At 40.1% G+C, this 17866-nt stretch overlaps 3 protein-coding genes across 5 annotated transcripts in view; 1 reads left to right on the forward strand and 2 right to left on the reverse strand.

The window, feature by feature from the left end:
- Positions 1–889, reverse strand: part of LOC111829086 (extensin-2-like) — a 3365-nt gene extending 2476 nt beyond the window's left edge. Inside the window, exon 1 of one of the 2 annotated variants that reach the window (XM_023777807.1) lies at positions 15–889. In XM_023777807.1, coding sequence (XP_023633575.1) covers positions 15–877 — 863 coding nt within the window. In that variant the 5' untranslated portion in view covers positions 878–889. Of the gene's footprint in view, positions 1–2 lie in introns of both variants that reach the window. The other variant, XM_023777809.1, reaches the window with a different exon arrangement.
- Positions 890–1300: 411 nt separating this feature from the next.
- LOC17876166 (tRNA-dihydrouridine(20/20a) synthase) lies at positions 1301–4283 on the reverse strand. Of its 2 annotated transcripts, XM_006280546.2 has the most exons (12): positions 4184–4283; positions 3732–3802; positions 3506–3632; positions 3281–3408; positions 3002–3174; positions 2708–2825; positions 2504–2585; positions 2351–2412; positions 2160–2232; positions 1978–2061; positions 1814–1894; positions 1301–1730 (listed from the first exon to the last, which is right to left on the reverse strand). In XM_006280546.2, the coding sequence occupies exons 2-12, from the start codon at positions 3767–3769 to the stop codon at positions 1530–1532; spliced, it is 1167 nt and encodes a 388-aa protein (XP_006280608.1). In that variant the 5' UTR covers positions 3770–3802; positions 4184–4283; the 3' UTR covers positions 1301–1529. The 2 variants fall into 2 exon arrangements, with proteins under 2 accessions (XP_006280608.1, XP_023640106.1); XM_023784338.1 differs by lacking the exon at positions 4184–4283 and having other exon boundaries at positions 3506–3627.
- A 4527-nt stretch (positions 4284–8810) lies between these two features.
- LOC17877185 (ras-related protein RABA4c) lies at positions 8811–10778 on the forward strand. Its single transcript, XM_006280996.2, has 2 exons — positions 8811–9331; positions 10170–10778. The coding sequence occupies exons 1-2, from the start codon at positions 9102–9104 to the stop codon at positions 10612–10614; spliced, it is 675 nt and encodes a 224-aa protein (XP_006281058.1). The 5' UTR covers positions 8811–9101; the 3' UTR covers positions 10615–10778.
- Positions 10779–17866: the final 7088 nt, after the last annotated feature.

Consider the following 17866-nt stretch of genomic DNA (forward strand, 5'->3'; position numbering starts at 1 on the left):
ATGGGGAGTAGTACGGCGGTGGTGGGGAGTTATAAACATATGGTGGAGGGGGAGACTTATAGTCTACCTTAGGGGATGGTGAGTAGTATGGTGGTGGTGGTGAGCTGTAAACATACGGTGGTGGAGGAGATTTGTAGTCTACCTTAGGGGATGGAGAGTAGTACGGTGGTGGTGGAGAACTGTAAACATATGGTGGGGGAGGAGATTTGTAGTCAACTTTAGGGGATGGTGAGTAGTATGGTGGTGGTGGAGAACTGTAAACATACGGTGGTGGAGGAGACTTGTAGTCGACCTTAGGGGATGGAGAGTAGTATGGTGGTGGTGGGGAGCTGTAAACATATGGTGGTGGAGGAGACTTGTAGTCGATCTTAGGGGATGGAGAGTAGTAAGGTGGTGGTGGGGAGTTGTAGACATATGGTGGAGGAGGGGATTTGTATACAATTTTAGGGGATGGAGAGTAGTACGGTGGTGGTGGGGAACTGTAAACATATGGTGGGGGAGGAGATTTGTAGTCTACTTTAGGGGATGGTGAGTAGTATGGTGGTGGTGGAGAACTGTAAACTGGGGGAGGAGGGGACTTGTACTCAACCTTTGGAGATGGTGAGTAATACGGTGGTGGTGGTGGAGAACTGTAAACATACGGTGGTGGAGGAGATTTATAGTCAATCTTAGGTGATGGAGAGAGATACGGTAGTGGTGGTAGAGAAACGTATGGTGGAGGGGGAGACTTGTATTCTACAGGAGATGGTGAAGAATACGGTGGTGGTGGAGAACTATACGTGTATGGTTCATATGCAGCAACCATTGTTGCCATGATGATAACTCCTAGAGTGGAAATGAGATGGGCAGAAGGCCCCATCTTGGATGAAGATCTCATTGCGATTTAGCTTTTCTCTACCAACGCCTACGTTGGTAATTGTTTCTTGTTTTGGTTTGCATTGTTAAGAATGGGTGTATGAGTTTATATAGCAAAGCTTTTTCTCTAAGTACAGCTATAATTCCCTGGTGTTATGACTCCATCCAACTAGATCGTGTAATCATGTCTCTGTGAGACGTGCAAGGACGTTTACGAGCCACTTTCAATTTTGTATTTACCAATTATCAAAGTTGATGCATTATTATGTATGTATCATTTTTGTCAACTGGCTAGTGTTAACTTTAATATTGATGTTATAAACTCCAATAGTTTTGAAGTAAGAAAACAATTTATTAATATCATATACTTTGTGGACTGAAACCAGGTAAAGATCATTAGCAAGTCGTCACATAGGTAGAAACTTTTTTCTGAACTGTCTTAATATAATATAAGAATTGAGAATGTTCTCTTCTAAAAGAAGTGTGAAAAATACAGAAAGAATCAAGTGCAACTACTTTGGATCCGAGGTTTTTAACCTTTACATTTTTGTTCTTTCAAATCAAGTGGTCAGAGCAATATCACATCTTTATAGCTGCACAATTTTTGAATCTTTATCCTTGTAATGTTTCAGCTAGTTCGTTGTTCTTGGTATGGCTATGAAAAAATAGATTTGTCACTCCTCATCATCAAGAATCAGAGGTATCGTTGGTAGCCTTTCCAATGCTTTGGGTGATTCTTTTTCATAAGGAGGAGGTAACAAACGTCGTACATCCGCAAAGAGATCTTCACGCCCAGTCGCTTCTTTGACAACAGATGAATCGAGAACAAAGTTCGGTATTGATGGTAACACTTCGTCCAAGAACGATTTTAAGGTCTGCACAAGAAAAGAGATGAGTTAACACAGAGATAAGGGTTTGATAGCAAGTAAAAACGAAGAGTGTCAGTTGATTCACTAACGGTGCAATGCAAGAGAGCAGCATCAGTTCTACGTTTCCATTGGCCATTTCCAGACTCCGAGTGGAATAGATTGATCAATGGCTGCAGCAAAGTTTTCCTCTTGTTATAACGCTTATGTAATTGAAAAATAACTTGGTAAATTGAGACTTAGAAAAGACCATTACCCTCACTATATCTCGGAGATTTGGTCTGCCTTTTCCATATTTCCCAAGAACTGACTCACCATAGACTTGATATTTTTCAAGAACCTAAACATCAATAAGAGAAAACGAAACAAATCACATATTTCAAATCATAGCTATAATTGTTCAAGATTCTATTTCCGAAAATTAATCTGTGTCAAAACCTGCCGCCTTGTAATTCCACTGCTTGGAGATCCATAAATTACAGTATCGACGTGTCCCAAAGTGTGCCATGGACTGCATAGCCAGCATAGATTTCCATAAATCAGCCAAAAAGGTTTAGAAAGAAAAAGAGTAAAACTCTTATATGATGTATATCAAGAATTAAAATTTACAGCAAAAGGCTTTCACATACTTGTAGTATACAGCACGCCCAAGCATAACGCCATGGGCTCCAGACCTTAATGCAGCATCTGCCTACAGTTCCAATGCAAGAAGTGAGAATCTGGCCTTTTGAACGCAAGTTACAACTTTGGAATTAAAAAAAGTATCAGCTTTATAAGCTCACCTCAACCACAGAGTTTATGCCTCCATTTATTGTGAACTTCAAGTCCGGAAAATCACGCAAAAGGGCAAAGAAAAACTCGTATCTGCATTGGAAAAACAGAAGTGTAGATGAAAAATATGAGAGATGTATGGAACAAGCAGAGTTACAGCAACATATCCTCCAAAAGGAGAACTAAAAGAGAAATGAGAGTCATTCTGCACACACTTTAAGGGAGGAATTCGACGGTTATCTGATGGGCTAAGTCCAGACAGTAATGCCTTCCGTGAATGTATGATGAAATGCTTAGTTGGAGATAATGAAGAAACTATATGAATGAAATCACCTGAAGAACAATAAAGAAGTCGATCAGATATGTAATGAATGAACTTAGGAAAGTTATTATTTGCCGCTGAATAAAAATAAACATGAGAAATGTCTGGTGTTGTGTGTGCAGAGTAACATGAGTCTCCATTTAATATACACATATAACTCGAAAGCTAGGCAGGATGTAAAACTTACAAAGCTCATTATATGAATCATGATCATCAACACCTATTCGACATTTAACAGTGACAGCTGCTTTGGTATTGGCAGCAATGACAGACATAGCCTCACCAACAAACTTAGGGTTAAGCATATGACGAGCACCGAAACAACCTCGTCCACTTACTTTCGGGCTTGGACATCCACAGCTACAGAATCAACCAGCATGTCAGTAGACGAAAGCATAATGGGATGGAAATGTCATAGTTGTTATAATAACTCAACGGAAAAGAAACTTGAAAGAGATGCTCATACTTGAAATTAATTTCATCATAGCCGTATGAATTAGCAAGCCTGGTCGCTTTTGCCAAATTTTCCAAGTTTCTTCCACCAATTTGAAGAACAATGGGATGTTGGTCCGGAGAGAAAGCCAAAAAGCTGTCCTGAACATTACAAGAGCAAAACATAAAACAATGAGACATTAACTCAATAAGTAATAACTTGGACGAGTAAGAAACTCTTTCTTATCAATTAGATTACCAGGTTTTCTTCTTGATAGACAATGGTTTCAGCTGCTAACATTTCTGTGTAGAGCCATGCGTGTTTTGTTATAAGCCGTGCAAGGGTTCTGTAATGATTGTCTGTCCATCCCATCATCGGGGCTATACTGAATATTAATAAAAAAGGAGATCAAGCTTACAGATCATTCACTGTCCATAAACATAATTATCAAACAGAGAATAGCAGAAACACTAAGCACACACACCTGAACAGAGGTGGACGATAAGCTTCTGAAACTGTCATGACTTCGAATCACCAAATCTTTCAAGTCCAGAACTACACAAAATAGTGTAAACCACATAACTGAGTCTCAAGTTCATTCTTATGGATTGACTCAAATCCAAAAAAGAGAATTTTTATCAGAACATTACATTATTCAAGATTACATCTCAAAACTTAACACTGTTCTAACAAGCAAAACATCAATTTCAGACCTAAATTGAAACTTTTAAGTTTTAGAGTTCAATTGATAACAGCGAAACCTCAAGAGTTAGTACAACGAATTGGGAAAAGAGAGAAACCATAGAATCGATCTAAGCGTAAATTTAGTACAATGTCTTTTTGTGCCGAGCGATGATGTCAAGGGATTAGCTTAAGGAGACGAAACGAGAAGACGAGGATTAGCTTCTAAACTCTAAAGCATCGAAGAAGACTTACGGTGGTGAAGACGATGAACACGGCGATAGTGGAGGAGGAGAACGGCGAAACGAGTGGTGGTGACGAGAGGAAGACGGTGAAATTGGATTTATGATTTTTGTGGTCGTCATTGGTATTTTACGGTTTAGTGGATTGTATTTTATTTTAGAATTTAGAAAGAACTTTATTTTTATTATAATTGAAATCACATTTGTTTTCCCAAAGAAAAAGAAATTGAGATCACATTATTTAAATTTTTTTAACTATAGAATTTTCATAAATTTACAATTTTTTCCTAAAAATATTCAAATTGATTATGTATGACTTGTTGAAAATCATTTAGTGGAAAAATGGAAATGACAAAAATTCTCGTCTGTTTAAATTTGGACGAATGAGAAAAGTGATCACATAAAAACATTTAGACACATATAAAGTTCCAATTTTTCACATTTTTTTTTACAATTTTGTTAACTACACATTATTTAATTCATAATATATAAAATTTTAATTAAATTTACTATTTCTGTCTAAAAGTATTAAAAAGGATTATGTGTGAATTTTAATATATACTTTTTGTTTTGGCAAATTTGAAATGACAAAACTATCGTTTGTGTAAATTTAAAGGATTAATCACATAAAAAGTTTTAAACACATATAAAGCTCCAATTTTTTCAATTTTAGACATATATCAAATAGTTATACTGAATTGAATAATTTTAGAGACATATCGAATAGTTTGTTGTGGCAAAGTTATTGGTTTGTCTAGAACTGGTTGTTTTCTAAACTTTTTGGTTCGGTTGCGATTCGATTTTGTATCTTAGACAACAAACCAATCTAAAACAGAATTACATTTGAATTGTTCAAACTAAAAAGTTTGGATGTTTTGAAATATTTTGAATATATATTTTCAGAGTTTACGAGTACTTTTAGATATTTTCGGTTTGTTTTCGATTTGGGAAACCAGTTTAGCAAGCCAAAGAGAACTGATATACAATGTTTTTTAGAGTCTTTCACCCTTTCTTTTATGTACATTTTGAGTCGTTTATCATGTTTTAGTTCGTCTTTCTTGTCTTTCGAGTCGTGTTTTGAGTCTTGAGCAGGAGATAAGCGGTTGGAGCGGAATTGGCGCGTTTTGGACCAGTTTCGGGCAAGGAAGTGCAACTTTAGCTGATGCAGAGAATGGACCGACCGGTCCATCACCAGACCGACCGATCCAAACGGACGGCACATTCCAGGAGCGAGACGATCGATCGATCCCCACAATGGATCGATCGATCCATTTACCCGACCCTGATCAGAGCACAGGGATCGATCGGTCCTCACCTTAGACCGATCAATCCATTCACCCGGACAAGACCAGGAGCCAAACGACCGATCGGTCCATCTTTCAGACCGATCGGTCCATTCCAATTTCGGTTTTCTTAACCGGAATTAATTTCTATTTTCTTCTGTAATGGGTATTAAAACCCAAAAAGACCTGTTTTTCATTCTACGCTTTCTTTACAGCAGTTTTCTGAGTTTTAGACTTGTAAGCAACATCTGGGATAGAGATTGATTCCTCTTTGACAATTTGGAGAAGATTTCTAAACCTTTTGCTTATTCTAATCTATTGAATCATGTTTCCTTTTAAATCTATTTGCTTTGTTTCAAATGTTACGTGTGAGTAGTCTCTTAATTGGGTTTTAGGGTTTCAAGTAAGAGAATTCAATGATTTGATAGATTAGATGTCTTAGGGAATTCTTAATCTTTAGGTTCTTCAGTTTACATGTTCTCAATGCTAGAATAGGATTGATCACCCTATTTCAGAGCTTAGGCTTTTATGTGTTTCAGAGATGTTCGATAAAATGTCTGAATGAATGTAAATTGAGCATTGTATTTCTAATCTGCGAGAGTTGATGTTAGAATGCTTTGTGAACCAAATGAACATGTTTGATAATGCAAATTTGGCTAGGAAATTACAAATGAGAGTTTAGTAATTGAATAGTTAAATTTAGAGATTAATGTCTTGAGAGGGAATTGGTCTAAACTTGTGTTCATGTTTAAGAACGGTTCTTCATGTTTGAATTCCTTATTGCCTTTTATTTGTTATTCATTGATTCTCTAAAAATACCTTGCTTCCCAATATCTTTGATTCATAAGATTAATCGTTTTATTTGCAATTTTATTTACAAACTAAAAAACCAAACAACAAGTCTTTTCCGCTTTAGCTGATAACGAGTCTCGCAAATCTTTAGTGTACCATTCCTCCGTGTGATCGATCCCGCATATACTTTACTTCGGTTAAGTTATCGAGTTAAATACTCGAGTAATCAAGAACAAGTAGAAGGAAATTATATAGCTTCACCTCTACTCTTCCTAATTTGGATTCTTGTTCCATGTGAACACTTTCCTAAACGTTTTCCTAATTTCTCTGCTTAACCACACACATACATACAAAATCTCATTATCAACCATCTACAAAACAAAGTCGGAAGGGACCATCGAGCAAATTATACCACTACGAATCCACTATAGATGACCCGCATATAAAAACAAACCTTGTATTGCCATTCTTCATACATCCTAGGATTATCTTTATTAACCCAAACTTAAATTTCAACCTTCATCTTCTCACCATAATTCTACAAATCACACACCACACAATCCACACACATACCACCTTTACAACGTCAAATGTAACTCACTCATAAGAAACTAAGTAATCACTTTGAAGTTGTTTAACTCAGCATGTGATATTTAGTAGATCTAGTAAAATAAATTCCTATAGCCACTTGAATTTTCGTGGATATAGTAAAAAAAATTCCATATAGCCACGAAAATTAAGGCTCAGTCACGAAAATTCAAATGGCTATAGGGATTTTTTTTTTACTAGTATATATATAAGGGAGTTTTTTTTTTTTTAGTTAAAAGTTCTCGTTGCTCTAATATTAAAGTGGATTCTTTGGCACACAAACTTATTTTCCGAACCGCTATTAAGTCTCAACGTAAACAATGTTTTTTGTTCTTAGCTCGTTTGAGTCCTTTATTTAATGGTCTACAGTCCTAACATTCACGACAAACAAAAAGTAACCATATCTGATTTTAAACAAAACATAAATCCAGTAACCAACTCGAATTGATTTCATAATCTTATAACCAATTCGAATTAACAATATATTAACCGATCCATACGAATATTTTCTCAAAAACAGAATTTTCTCAAAATAAAAAAACCCTACTCCATTAACCCGATCTCACTTAACTCCCAAGACAATATATATATACAAATTTAGATAGTTTAATATATAAACTAAGTAAAATTCAAAAAACTCTTAGAGTCTTTACTGGAAAGAAAATGTTAGTTTATAATTTTTAATTTTGGGTGAAATTTTTTTTTTTAATACAAATAGTATTTTACAGAAAAGTTTTAAAAAATATTAAATTAATTTATATAATTTTGTATGGATTTGAAATTAAAATTAATAATTATTTGAAAAGAGACCCGTTTTTTTTTAATTCATTAATTAATAGTCACATACCTACTAATTAACCTAACCGAATTAACCCAACAATAAATCATCATGCACAGCGGAAACATATTAAACCAACATCAATTAATCATAATATCAATTAACCAATTATTCAATAACCACAATGTACACCATCAACCTAGCATGCCTCTAAACCATGTTCCAACAACAACTAAACATATTCATAGACATAACCACTGAGACCCTAGATCATCCTCCTCTCCTTGCCATGATTCCACAAATCACACTATACATGCACCACAAACACAATGAGATGCGTGAGTATTATCACAAATACTCAGTGAAGCGATCCTCCCATCTACTGGGCTATACACACAAGCATATTAAACCAATCTAACATGCATCAGATTAACCAGAACAAACAAACCAGGCATAAAAAGACACGAATTACACGCTATCCACAAAAACTGTCCAGAAATTTGGTGTCGAGCGACACCGATCCCGCAGAAACCCTGAATTCGCCTCTCAACTCTCCAGAGAACGAATCCATCACCTCCAAATCTCCAAGCATGAGCTCTAACACTCAAACATACAATAACAACAACCAAAACACACAATCATGGCCACACAAAACAAATCCAGCCATCCAAATCAATCAAACACACATCAGAAAGGTTAAACATGCTTAGATTAGCCATAGTCACGCACTCACCTTGATATGGATTCAAAGAAGGATGAAACAAAGAGGAACAGAAAGAACATGCCCCTCCTTGCACCACCAGCCACGAATCCAACCCTCTCCTTGCTAGAAATCACCAGAACTAGCCACAGAAACCTCCAGAAACCCTCACAATCCACTTCTTAAGCTTTAGGAACAACCAACTAACAAGCCTCTCTCTCTCTTTTGTTTTTAAGAAGCGACAAAAGCCAAAAGTGAGAAAGAAAGGCTGCTTCCACAAGTTTAAAGTCGTGCATAGGATTTCTCCAATCAATTCCAATTAAACCGACGGTTTAAAAACTAAACCGTCTAACCCAATTTTGTTGGATCTAACACTGGTGTCGGTCGACACCACCAAAATTTGAGACACGGGTGTTACATTATTTTTGATAAATAGAAAAATATATAAAGATAATTAAACATCATGAGATTTCTTTTTTTAGGTGAGTTTGTGATTCCTTATTATCTATTGAAAAAAAAAAAAGAAAAAAAACAATTGGCAAGAAAAAAAGAAGGGTGGTGAGAATGACGTCAAAAAGAGAAAAAAGAGATCTCTCCTCGTTTTGGTGTTCCCTCCTCGTTTCTTCCCTTCACGTCTCCACAAGTCGCAGCCCACTTTAGATCTCTTTCTCTGTCTCTCTCTCTCTTTATTTCATCCCTCTCTTCCTCCATCAGATGATTCAAGAGATCATCTTATTACAAAACTAAAGTCAACTCCTAAAGGTCGTGATCTTGGTCGGAACAAAAAACCATGTCGAAGTTGCATCAAAGCAATTTCAACCAAAAGATAGATTATGTCTTCAAAGTAGTCTTGATCGGCGACTCTGCTGTTGGTAAATCTCAACTCCTCGCTAGGTTTTCAAGAAACGAGTTCAGTATCGAATCTAAAGCTACCATTGGTGTTGAGTTTCAGACAAGAACTCTTGAGATCGATCATAAAACTATCAAAGCTCAGATATGGGATACTGCTGGTCAAGAACGGTACAATATTTTTTCTTAAAACAAATCTATGATCCTTTTTTTTTGAGATCTTGAAAACTTTTTGGTTGCTTCCATTTGTGTTAATAATAAAAGGTGGTTGCAAGTACGACCAAGGACCTTGACCAAAACGTTGTCGTATAGACATTTCGCCAACTATATGAAAAAATGAGATTTATGTTTGCTATTATTATATAGTTGAACTAGGTTTTTAACTCGCAGGAAAATTTTTGTGTATATTTTATTTCTGATTAGGCGAGGAATAATTAAGTAACTGGTTTTTCAAAGGATTAGTTATTAATTAAAGTGGATAGAATGGCTTTAGCAATTACATAGAGAGTAATTGAAGTTAGCAGGGATTTTGTAAACAGGTGTTTATAGTATCAACTTACAACGTTTAAAAATTCTAAATACTTTTTCTTTGTACTTAGAAAAAAAATTCATATAACCACTTGAATTTTCGTGGCTATAGTACAAATATCCATATAGCCACAAAACTTTGAATATTAAGGTTCATACACGAAAATTGAAGTGGTTATAAGAATTTTTTTTACCAATGCGTGACTAATAAATCTTTACGATATACTCGCAGAAAAAATTATTTTCATGTGTAGTAATGTTTAGTTTTTAAAGTTTTTATTTAGTATTAAAGTTATATGATTTAAACTTATAAGTGTTTTTAGATTTAATCAGTAGAAAATATGTAATTTAGTCATTTAGTATTGCAATTATATACATTTTAGTTTTAAGTGTCAAAGGAGATTATAAGTTATTTATAGATATTGTATTTGATTATGGCTCTGATTGTGGTGGAGGTATATTTTGTTCTTTTTGTGGTAAGGTATCGAGCGGTGACGAGTGCATACTATAGAGGAGCAGTAGGAGCAATGCTAGTTTACGATATAACCAAAAGACAGTCGTTTGATCATGTAGCAAGATGGTTAGAAGAATTGAAAGGACATGCTGACAAGAACATTGTAATAATGCTTATAGGAAACAAGACTGATCTCGGGACACTTCGAGCTGTACCAACAGAGGATGCTAAAGAATTTGCACAAAGAGAAAACCTCTTTTTCATGGAGACATCAGCTTTGGATTCCAACAATGTCGAGCCGTCTTTTCTTACGGTTCTGACTGAAATCTATCGAATTGTGAGTAAAAAGAATCTTGTTGCGAATGAGGAAGGAGAATCTGGAGGAGACTCTTCTCTATTGCAAGGAACTAAGATTATTGTTGATGGAGATGAGATTGAATCTAAAGGAAAGGGTTGTTGTGGAACATCATAGAATCAGTTCCCTTATTTGATCTTCTTGTGATCTCATTTTCTTGCATTAATAATGTGTCTACTTTGTATGTAACCAGTTGTTGATGATATAAGAGTTGAATGAATTTGACCATTGTATACTGATTTGAGTTGTGTTTTATTCAGGATACAAGTTTTTTTGGATTATGACAAATAAAGATCAACGTTATTAGATCTTCAAAGAAATTAGTTATGTTTATTTCTTACAAAGACCATGTGCAGTTTCTCCCTTTGTAATGGAACATCTTGAACTGCATGGCAGCATAACAAGAGCACATATCACACGTTTAACCAATTAAATTGATGTTGATGTTGACATCAAAATTTGAGATCTTCTAGTTCATCAAGAGACTCTTGAACATGTCTCTAAGAGCACCTCCTATGGTAAAGCTCTTATTTTTAGGCATGACCAAAAGCTAACCTTAACTGTATTTCTAGCCGTAACTATAACCGTTAACCGTACAAATAAATTAGTTACAAAAAAAAAAAAAATAATAACCGTAACCGTAATAAACCGCCGGTTAAACGCTCGGGTAACCACACATTGAAACCCTTATAATAAATATATATTATTAAAGTAGTAGTCGAAAGGCTCACGTTCAATCTCAGAAAAAAATTACTAAGTTACCTTTAATGAAAAATACCCCTGAGTTATAATTTTTTCCTTAATCGTTATTTAATTGAAACAAAACAATGAAAATCAAGTGTTTGCAAGACAAAATCAAAAATTTAGCTCAGACCGGATTACCGTTTTATCCTTAATGAAAAAATACCCCTAGCTTAAAAGTTTTGATTAGCTCTTATTAATCAAAACCTAACAATAAAAATTAGATATATCTAACCTAAAATCGGAAATTATATAGCTAAAGCCGAGTTTTAAAAAAATGACATTGTAACGCCCTTGTTCCAGTTTGGGCGGTGTCGATCGACACCACTGAAGGGTGTCGCTCGACACCATCATTTTTTCGGTTTGATCGGGTCAATTTTAATTGCGAACCGTGTGGGTTATGGTTTGGTTTAACCTAAGTCGCATTTAAAAGAGAGGAAAGGTCGACCTAGGGTTAAAACAACCGTTTTTATTCTTCTCTAAAGTTTCTAAGTTCTCTAGTGAGGTTTTGGTGAGGTTTGAGGTTGTTTTGATGCTTGTTCTTGGTGATTATATCCTTAAGAAGAGAGATCTTGTAGCTGTGGTGTTAGGAGGGGCTTTTGTTTCTTTTGTTATAATATGTTCGTCCTTGTTTCAGTCCTTTTGAAAGGTGAGTGCATGACTAGGCTGATTTTAGCAGTTTTTATGCATGTTTGGGTGTTTTCTTTGATTGATGATTGATTCATTTGTTTTGTATGCTTGTTTTATGTGTTTGGGGGTCTTGGTACGAGCCTAAGGAGGTGACTAATCGGTCATGGCGTGCAAGAGGCGTGGGATTCGTTGATCATAAGCGGCTGGAGCGATGTTAGGGTTTCAGTGTCGCTCGACACCAGTGGTGGGTGTAGATCGACACCAACGTTCTCTCTTGCGAGGATGGTCGCGAGTGTCGAGCGACACCATCGGATGGTGTCGATCGACACTACTCGTCAGAACGGGTCATTTTGTGTTGTTTTGTGTTATATTGGTGGTTGTTTGAGTTAATACTTGAATGTGTTCATCTCTGCTTGTGTGTATAGCCAGTGGTGGGATGATTGTCTCACTAAGTATTTATGAAATACTTATGCATCTCTTTCTTTGATGCAGGTAAAAACAAAGTGTGATGCATGGAATCATGGCGAGGAGAGCAGGATGATATATGCAGTCATTGATGTGTTAGATTATTGTAGGATTTGTTAGGGTGTTAGAATGGAATTTGGAAATATGTTAGGATGCTTATGTTTCTGAAATATTGGTTTGTTGAACTTGTTGGTTTAATGGAGTTATTTTCATGGATTGTGGTTAAGTCTTCTGCTGGTTATGTTATGTGTGGTTTAATTGATTTGAATTGGTTTAGGGCTGGTTTAGCTGGTTTACAATTAGTTGGGTTAATCCGGTCTACATGTTTAAAAAAAAAAACGGGATAGGTTCTTTCAATTTGGTATCAGAGCATTTACGGTTCTAGCACGACATTTAATTGGTAAATTGTGATATGATGTGTGAATTTCTTTGATGAGGAATGATGATGTGGATTGCATGCTGATTGATTTGTGTGTTTAATCAATTATGTGAGCATGGAGACCTAGATCATCCTCTCGAGCCTTCAATGAGATTCCACGGTAAGTTGTGTGGTTTGGTGTTCTTAGCCTTCTGTTGTGATGCACATGGTTAAAGGTGGAGCTGTGGGTCGTGGCCGTGGCCGTGGTCGTGGTCGTGGGCGTGGTCGTGGTAGGGGGCGTGATATTTCCTCGGGTAGCGATGCGAGTGTGGATCGGAGTGCTACGGCCGATTTTTTTAACGAGTCCTAGTCGCATTAGGAGAGACCCTTGGGTGGTGAGAGTGTGAGTGCCGTGGGAGCCGGTTCGTCCGGGAACGGTACTAGTGTGGTTGGAAACCCGGTTGGGGGTGTTCCAGCAGGTGGAGCCCAGGGTCAGAATGATCGGCTTGCGGATCTTCTGATGCAGCTCTTGGAGCGGCTACTGGGTGCGGTACCGCCAGTGTAAGTTCCTGTTGGGCCTGAGGTGCAGGCTCCTGTTGGGGCTGGTATGCAGCGTGTTGGGCCTGGTGTGCAGTCTGTTGGGCCTGGTGTGCAGCCCATTGTCGGGGTTGTATAGCCTGAGGGGGTAGGTGCGGTGGTTCAGCAGCCATACTACCTGCGGATGTTGGAGCAGTTGCAACAGTTTGGGATGTCCTTGTTCTTTGGAGGCTCCGACCCGGCTGTAGCGGATGAGTGGCGAGTGCGATTGGAGCGATATTTCTAGTCGATGAGGTGCCCGGAGGCGTATCAGGTGGACCTAGCGGCCCACTACTTGGGTGGTGATGCACATTTGTGGTGGCGGAGTGTGCTAGCCAAGAGGGGGCATGGATTGGCGGTATGGGGAGATTTCTTGGCAGAGTTTAATGCCAAGTATTTCTCGGCGGAGGCACTAGACCGGATGGAGTCGCAGTTCTTGGCGTTGACTCAGGGCGAGCGGTCGGTGCGGGAGTACGACTCGGAGTTCAGCCGACTCTTGGTGTACTTGGGGCGTGCGGGAGATCCTGAGCAGATGCAGGTGCGTCGGTTCATGAAGGATCTCAGCCCTGACATGAGGGTGCGGTGCAAGGTGCGGGCCTATGCATCGCGTGTGGAGCTGGTTGAGGTTGCGGCGGGGATCGAGGAAGAGTTGAGAAGTCACGGGGTGATTCCTAGTCCGTCGGTGCAGCCGAAGAAGACCCAACCGCAAAGGGTTCCGAGCAGAGGTGGCAAACCTGTTCAGGGACAGAAGAGGAAGTGGGATGACACTTCTAGGGCGAGTCCGGGTGACCAGAAGTGCTTCAGGTTTGGGAGCACGGATCACAGGGTGGCGAGTTGCTAGAAGAAGGGCGAACCGTGGGTGGATACTCGTGTCTGTTACCACTGCAGAGAGACAGGACATATCGAGACGAGGTGTCCTAAGTTGCAGCAAATGGCGATAGCAGCGGTGCAAACCGATGATGCAACCAGTGGTGCAGTAGTGGGTGCAGCCAAGCTTGCAGCTGGGAGGGTAGTCTTTGGCTAAGTTGGGAGCACCGCCGGTGGCACAGATTGAGGGATCGCGGGGGTACTCGACCGTTGAGACAGGAGAGCCAAGCACTGGACGGCCAATAACAGGTTTAATTCTAAGACTCAGTCTGTTTCCTTCTGTTGTTTTAGAATTCATGTTGTTTTCCTGTGATTTTGGGATGTGCGGTCTTAGTGAAAAGGGTTTGTGTAGGGACCTTGTTGATGGGCGGGTTTTTGTCCCACGTGATGTTCGATTCTAGAGCTACGAATAGCTTCATTACCACGGAGTGCGGGGAGGGTGGTAACATCCGAGGAGATCCTGATGGTTGTTTTGGAACCGTTAGAGTTGCAGGAGGCGCGTTGCTAGCGGTTCAGGGACGGACTAATGGTGTGGATGTACAGATTACGGGAGAGTCGATGCCGGCATATCTGTTCATTACTTCAGTAGAGCTGTATGATGTAATTCTAGGCATGGATTGGTTGGATCGGCACATAGTTCATCTGGATTGTCATCGGGGAAGAGTCTAGTTCGAGCGGCCGGGACCGAAGATTTATTACTAGGGTGTGAGACTGATTTCGGGAAATTTAGTGATTTCGGCGATGTAGACGGATTAGATGATCCGGAAGGGGCGGGAAGCTTACTTGGCGACGAACGTTATGCCAGAGACGGTCGGAGAGGTAGCAGTGGATAAGATCCGAGTGGTCCAGAAGTTCGAGGATGTGTTTCAGTCGTTGAAGGGGTTACCACCATCTCAATCTGATCCCTTCACGATTAAGTTAGAGCCCGGGACAACGCCGTTGTCTAAGGCTCCGTACCGGATGGCTCCAGCAAAGATGGCTGAGCTGAAGAAACAGTTGGAGGATCTGCTGGGTAAGGGTTTCATCCGTCCTAGTGTTTCACCGTGGGGAGCCCCGGTGTTGTTCGTTAACCGAGTCACGGTGAAGAACAAGTATCCTTTACCGCGGATTGATGAGTTGTTGGATCAGTTGAGGGGAGCTACGTGGTTCTCTAAGATTGATTTGGCATCAGGGTACCATCAGCTTCCTATCGACGAGGCAGATATCCGTAAGACGACGTTCATGAGGCTGATGAACAGCGTGTTCGTGGTGATGCCTTCCGGGTTAACTAATGCACCAGCGGCGTTTATGAGGCTGATGAACAGCGTGTTCAGGCGTTTCTTGATGCGTTCGTTATCATCTTCATCGATGATATTCTGGTGTATTCTAAGAGTACTGAGGAGCACGAGGGACACTTGCGGGCAGTATTGGAGAAGCTGCGGGAGCAGAAACTGTATGGTAAGCTTAGCAAGTCCAGTTTCTGGCAGAGAGATATGGGTTTTCTAGGTCAAATCGTGTCTGCAGAGGGAGTTTCTGTAGATCTAGAGAAGATCGAGGCTATCAGAGATTGGCCTAGACCGCAGAATGCCACAGAGATTCGCGGATTACTACAGACGGTTTGTGAAGGGCTTTGCCAGCACAGCTCTGCTGATGACAAAGCTGACGGGAAGGATGTTCCTTGTGTGTGGAGTCCCGAGTGTGAGCAGGGTTTTGCTCAGCTCAAGGAGATGTTGACGAGTACGCCGGTTTTGGCTTTACCGGAGCAAGGAGAGCCGTACGTGGTGTACACCGATGCTTCGGGAGTTGGTATGGGCTTTGTGTCGATGCAGCAGGGTAAGGTGATTGCTTATGATTCGCGGCAGTTGCGGAAGCATGAGGGCAACTACCCTACTCATGATTTGGAGATGGCAGCGGTAGTCTTTGCTTTGAAGATTTGGAGATCTTATATGTATGGAGCGAAGGTTCAGGTGTTTACATATCATAAGAGTCTGAAGTATATATTCATGCAGCCTGAGTTAAACTTGAGGCAGAGGCGCTGGATGGAGTTGGTTGCAGACTATGATCTGGAGATAGCTTACCATCCCGGTAAGGCTAATCTGGTTGCATATGCTCTGAGCAGGAAGCGGGCGGCTTCAGTTCGAGGGCAGGATATGGAGATCTTGGTGGGAGAACTTAGCACCTTGCGGCTATGTACTATTTCACAGGAGCCACTAGGGTTATAAGCAGCTTACCGAGCAGATCTTCTGACCAGAGTGCGAGCGGCTCAGGAGTTGGATGCAGGGCTGGTTAATGCTTTTGAGGATACTGAGTTGGAGTATCAGGTTGCAGTCAATGGTACTATTCTTGTGCATGGGCGGGTTTGTGTGCCTAAAGATGAGGAGTTGAGACGAGAGATCTTGAGTGAGGCTCGAGTAGATTCTCTATTCGTCTAGGAGCGACCAAGATGTACAGAGATGAAGAAGGACGTGGCTAAGTGGGTCTCTGAGTGCGAATTATGTCAGCTAGTGAAGGATGAGCATCAGGTGCCGAGTGGATTATTGCGGAGTCTCCCTATTCCAGAGTGGAAATGGGACATGATCACGATGGATTTCGTGGTAGGTTTGCCAGTGTCTCGGTTCAAGGATGCCATTTGGGTCATTGTGGACCGTTTGACTAAGTCTGCACATTTCTTGGCTATCAAGAAAACTGATGAAGCGGCAGTGTTAGCTAAGAAGTATGTGCAGAAGATTGGGAGACTTCATGAAGTACCGGCCAGTATTGTGTCAGACCGGGATTCGAAGTTCACTTTGGCGTTTGGGAAGGCTTTCCAGAAAGAGATGGGTACTAAGGTGCATTTGAGCACGGCTTACCATCCTCAGACAGACGGGCAGTTTGAGCGGACCATTCAGACACTTGAGGATCTGTTGAGGATGTGTGTGTTGGACTGGGGTGGTCAGTGGGCAGATCACTTGAGCTTGGTGGAGTTTGCTTATAATAATATCTACTAGGCGAGTATTGGGATGGCTCCTTATGAGGCGTTGTATGGGATGCCATGTCGGACACCTCTATGCTGGAATCAAGTGGGGGAGAGGAGCATTTATGGTTAGGATTTTGTTCAGGAGACTTCAGAGAAGATTCGGGTTCTGAAGCTGAACATGAGAGAGGCGCAGGATCGGCAGAAGTGTTATGCTGATAAGAGGCGCAAGGAGTTGGAGTTTGAGGTTGGAGATATGGTGTATCTCAAGATGGCGATGTTGCGTGGTCCTAACAGATCCCTTACCGAGACTAAGCCAAGTTTGAGGTTTATGGGACCTTTCAGGATTGTGGAGCGGGTTGGACCGGTGGCTTATCGGTTGGAGTTACCTGAGGTGATGCATGCATTTCATAAGGTGTTCCACGTGTCGATGCTGAGGAAGTGTCTTCACAAAGGAACTTCGACGGAAGAAGATTCTTTTGATGAGAGTCCAGTGGGACTGTGATAGATTCCTAGAGGAGACTTGGGAGCCAGTGGCCAGGATGAAGGCAAGGTTCCGGAAAGGGTTTGACAAGCAGTTCGAGGAGTAGACCGTTGACTTGTGCTGTTTTCGAGTTGTTTTGGTTGTATCTCTTTTGTATATTCATTTTAGTGTAATGATTATGACATTTGAGATTAATAAGGTGAGTATTTCTTGGATTTGACTTGTAGTGTCATGTGTTAATGAGATATGTGCGAGTTTCTAAAAATAGAAAGTTTCGGGTTTGACGGTTATATTTTTGGAAAGTCTCGGGGTGGTG

This window comes from Capsella rubella, unplaced genomic scaffold (genome assembly GCF_000375325.1).
Source record: "Capsella rubella cultivar Monte Gargano unplaced genomic scaffold, Caprub1_0 scaffold_8, whole genome shotgun sequence".
NCBI classification, from domain to species: domain Eukaryota; kingdom Viridiplantae; phylum Streptophyta; class Magnoliopsida; order Brassicales; family Brassicaceae; genus Capsella; species Capsella rubella.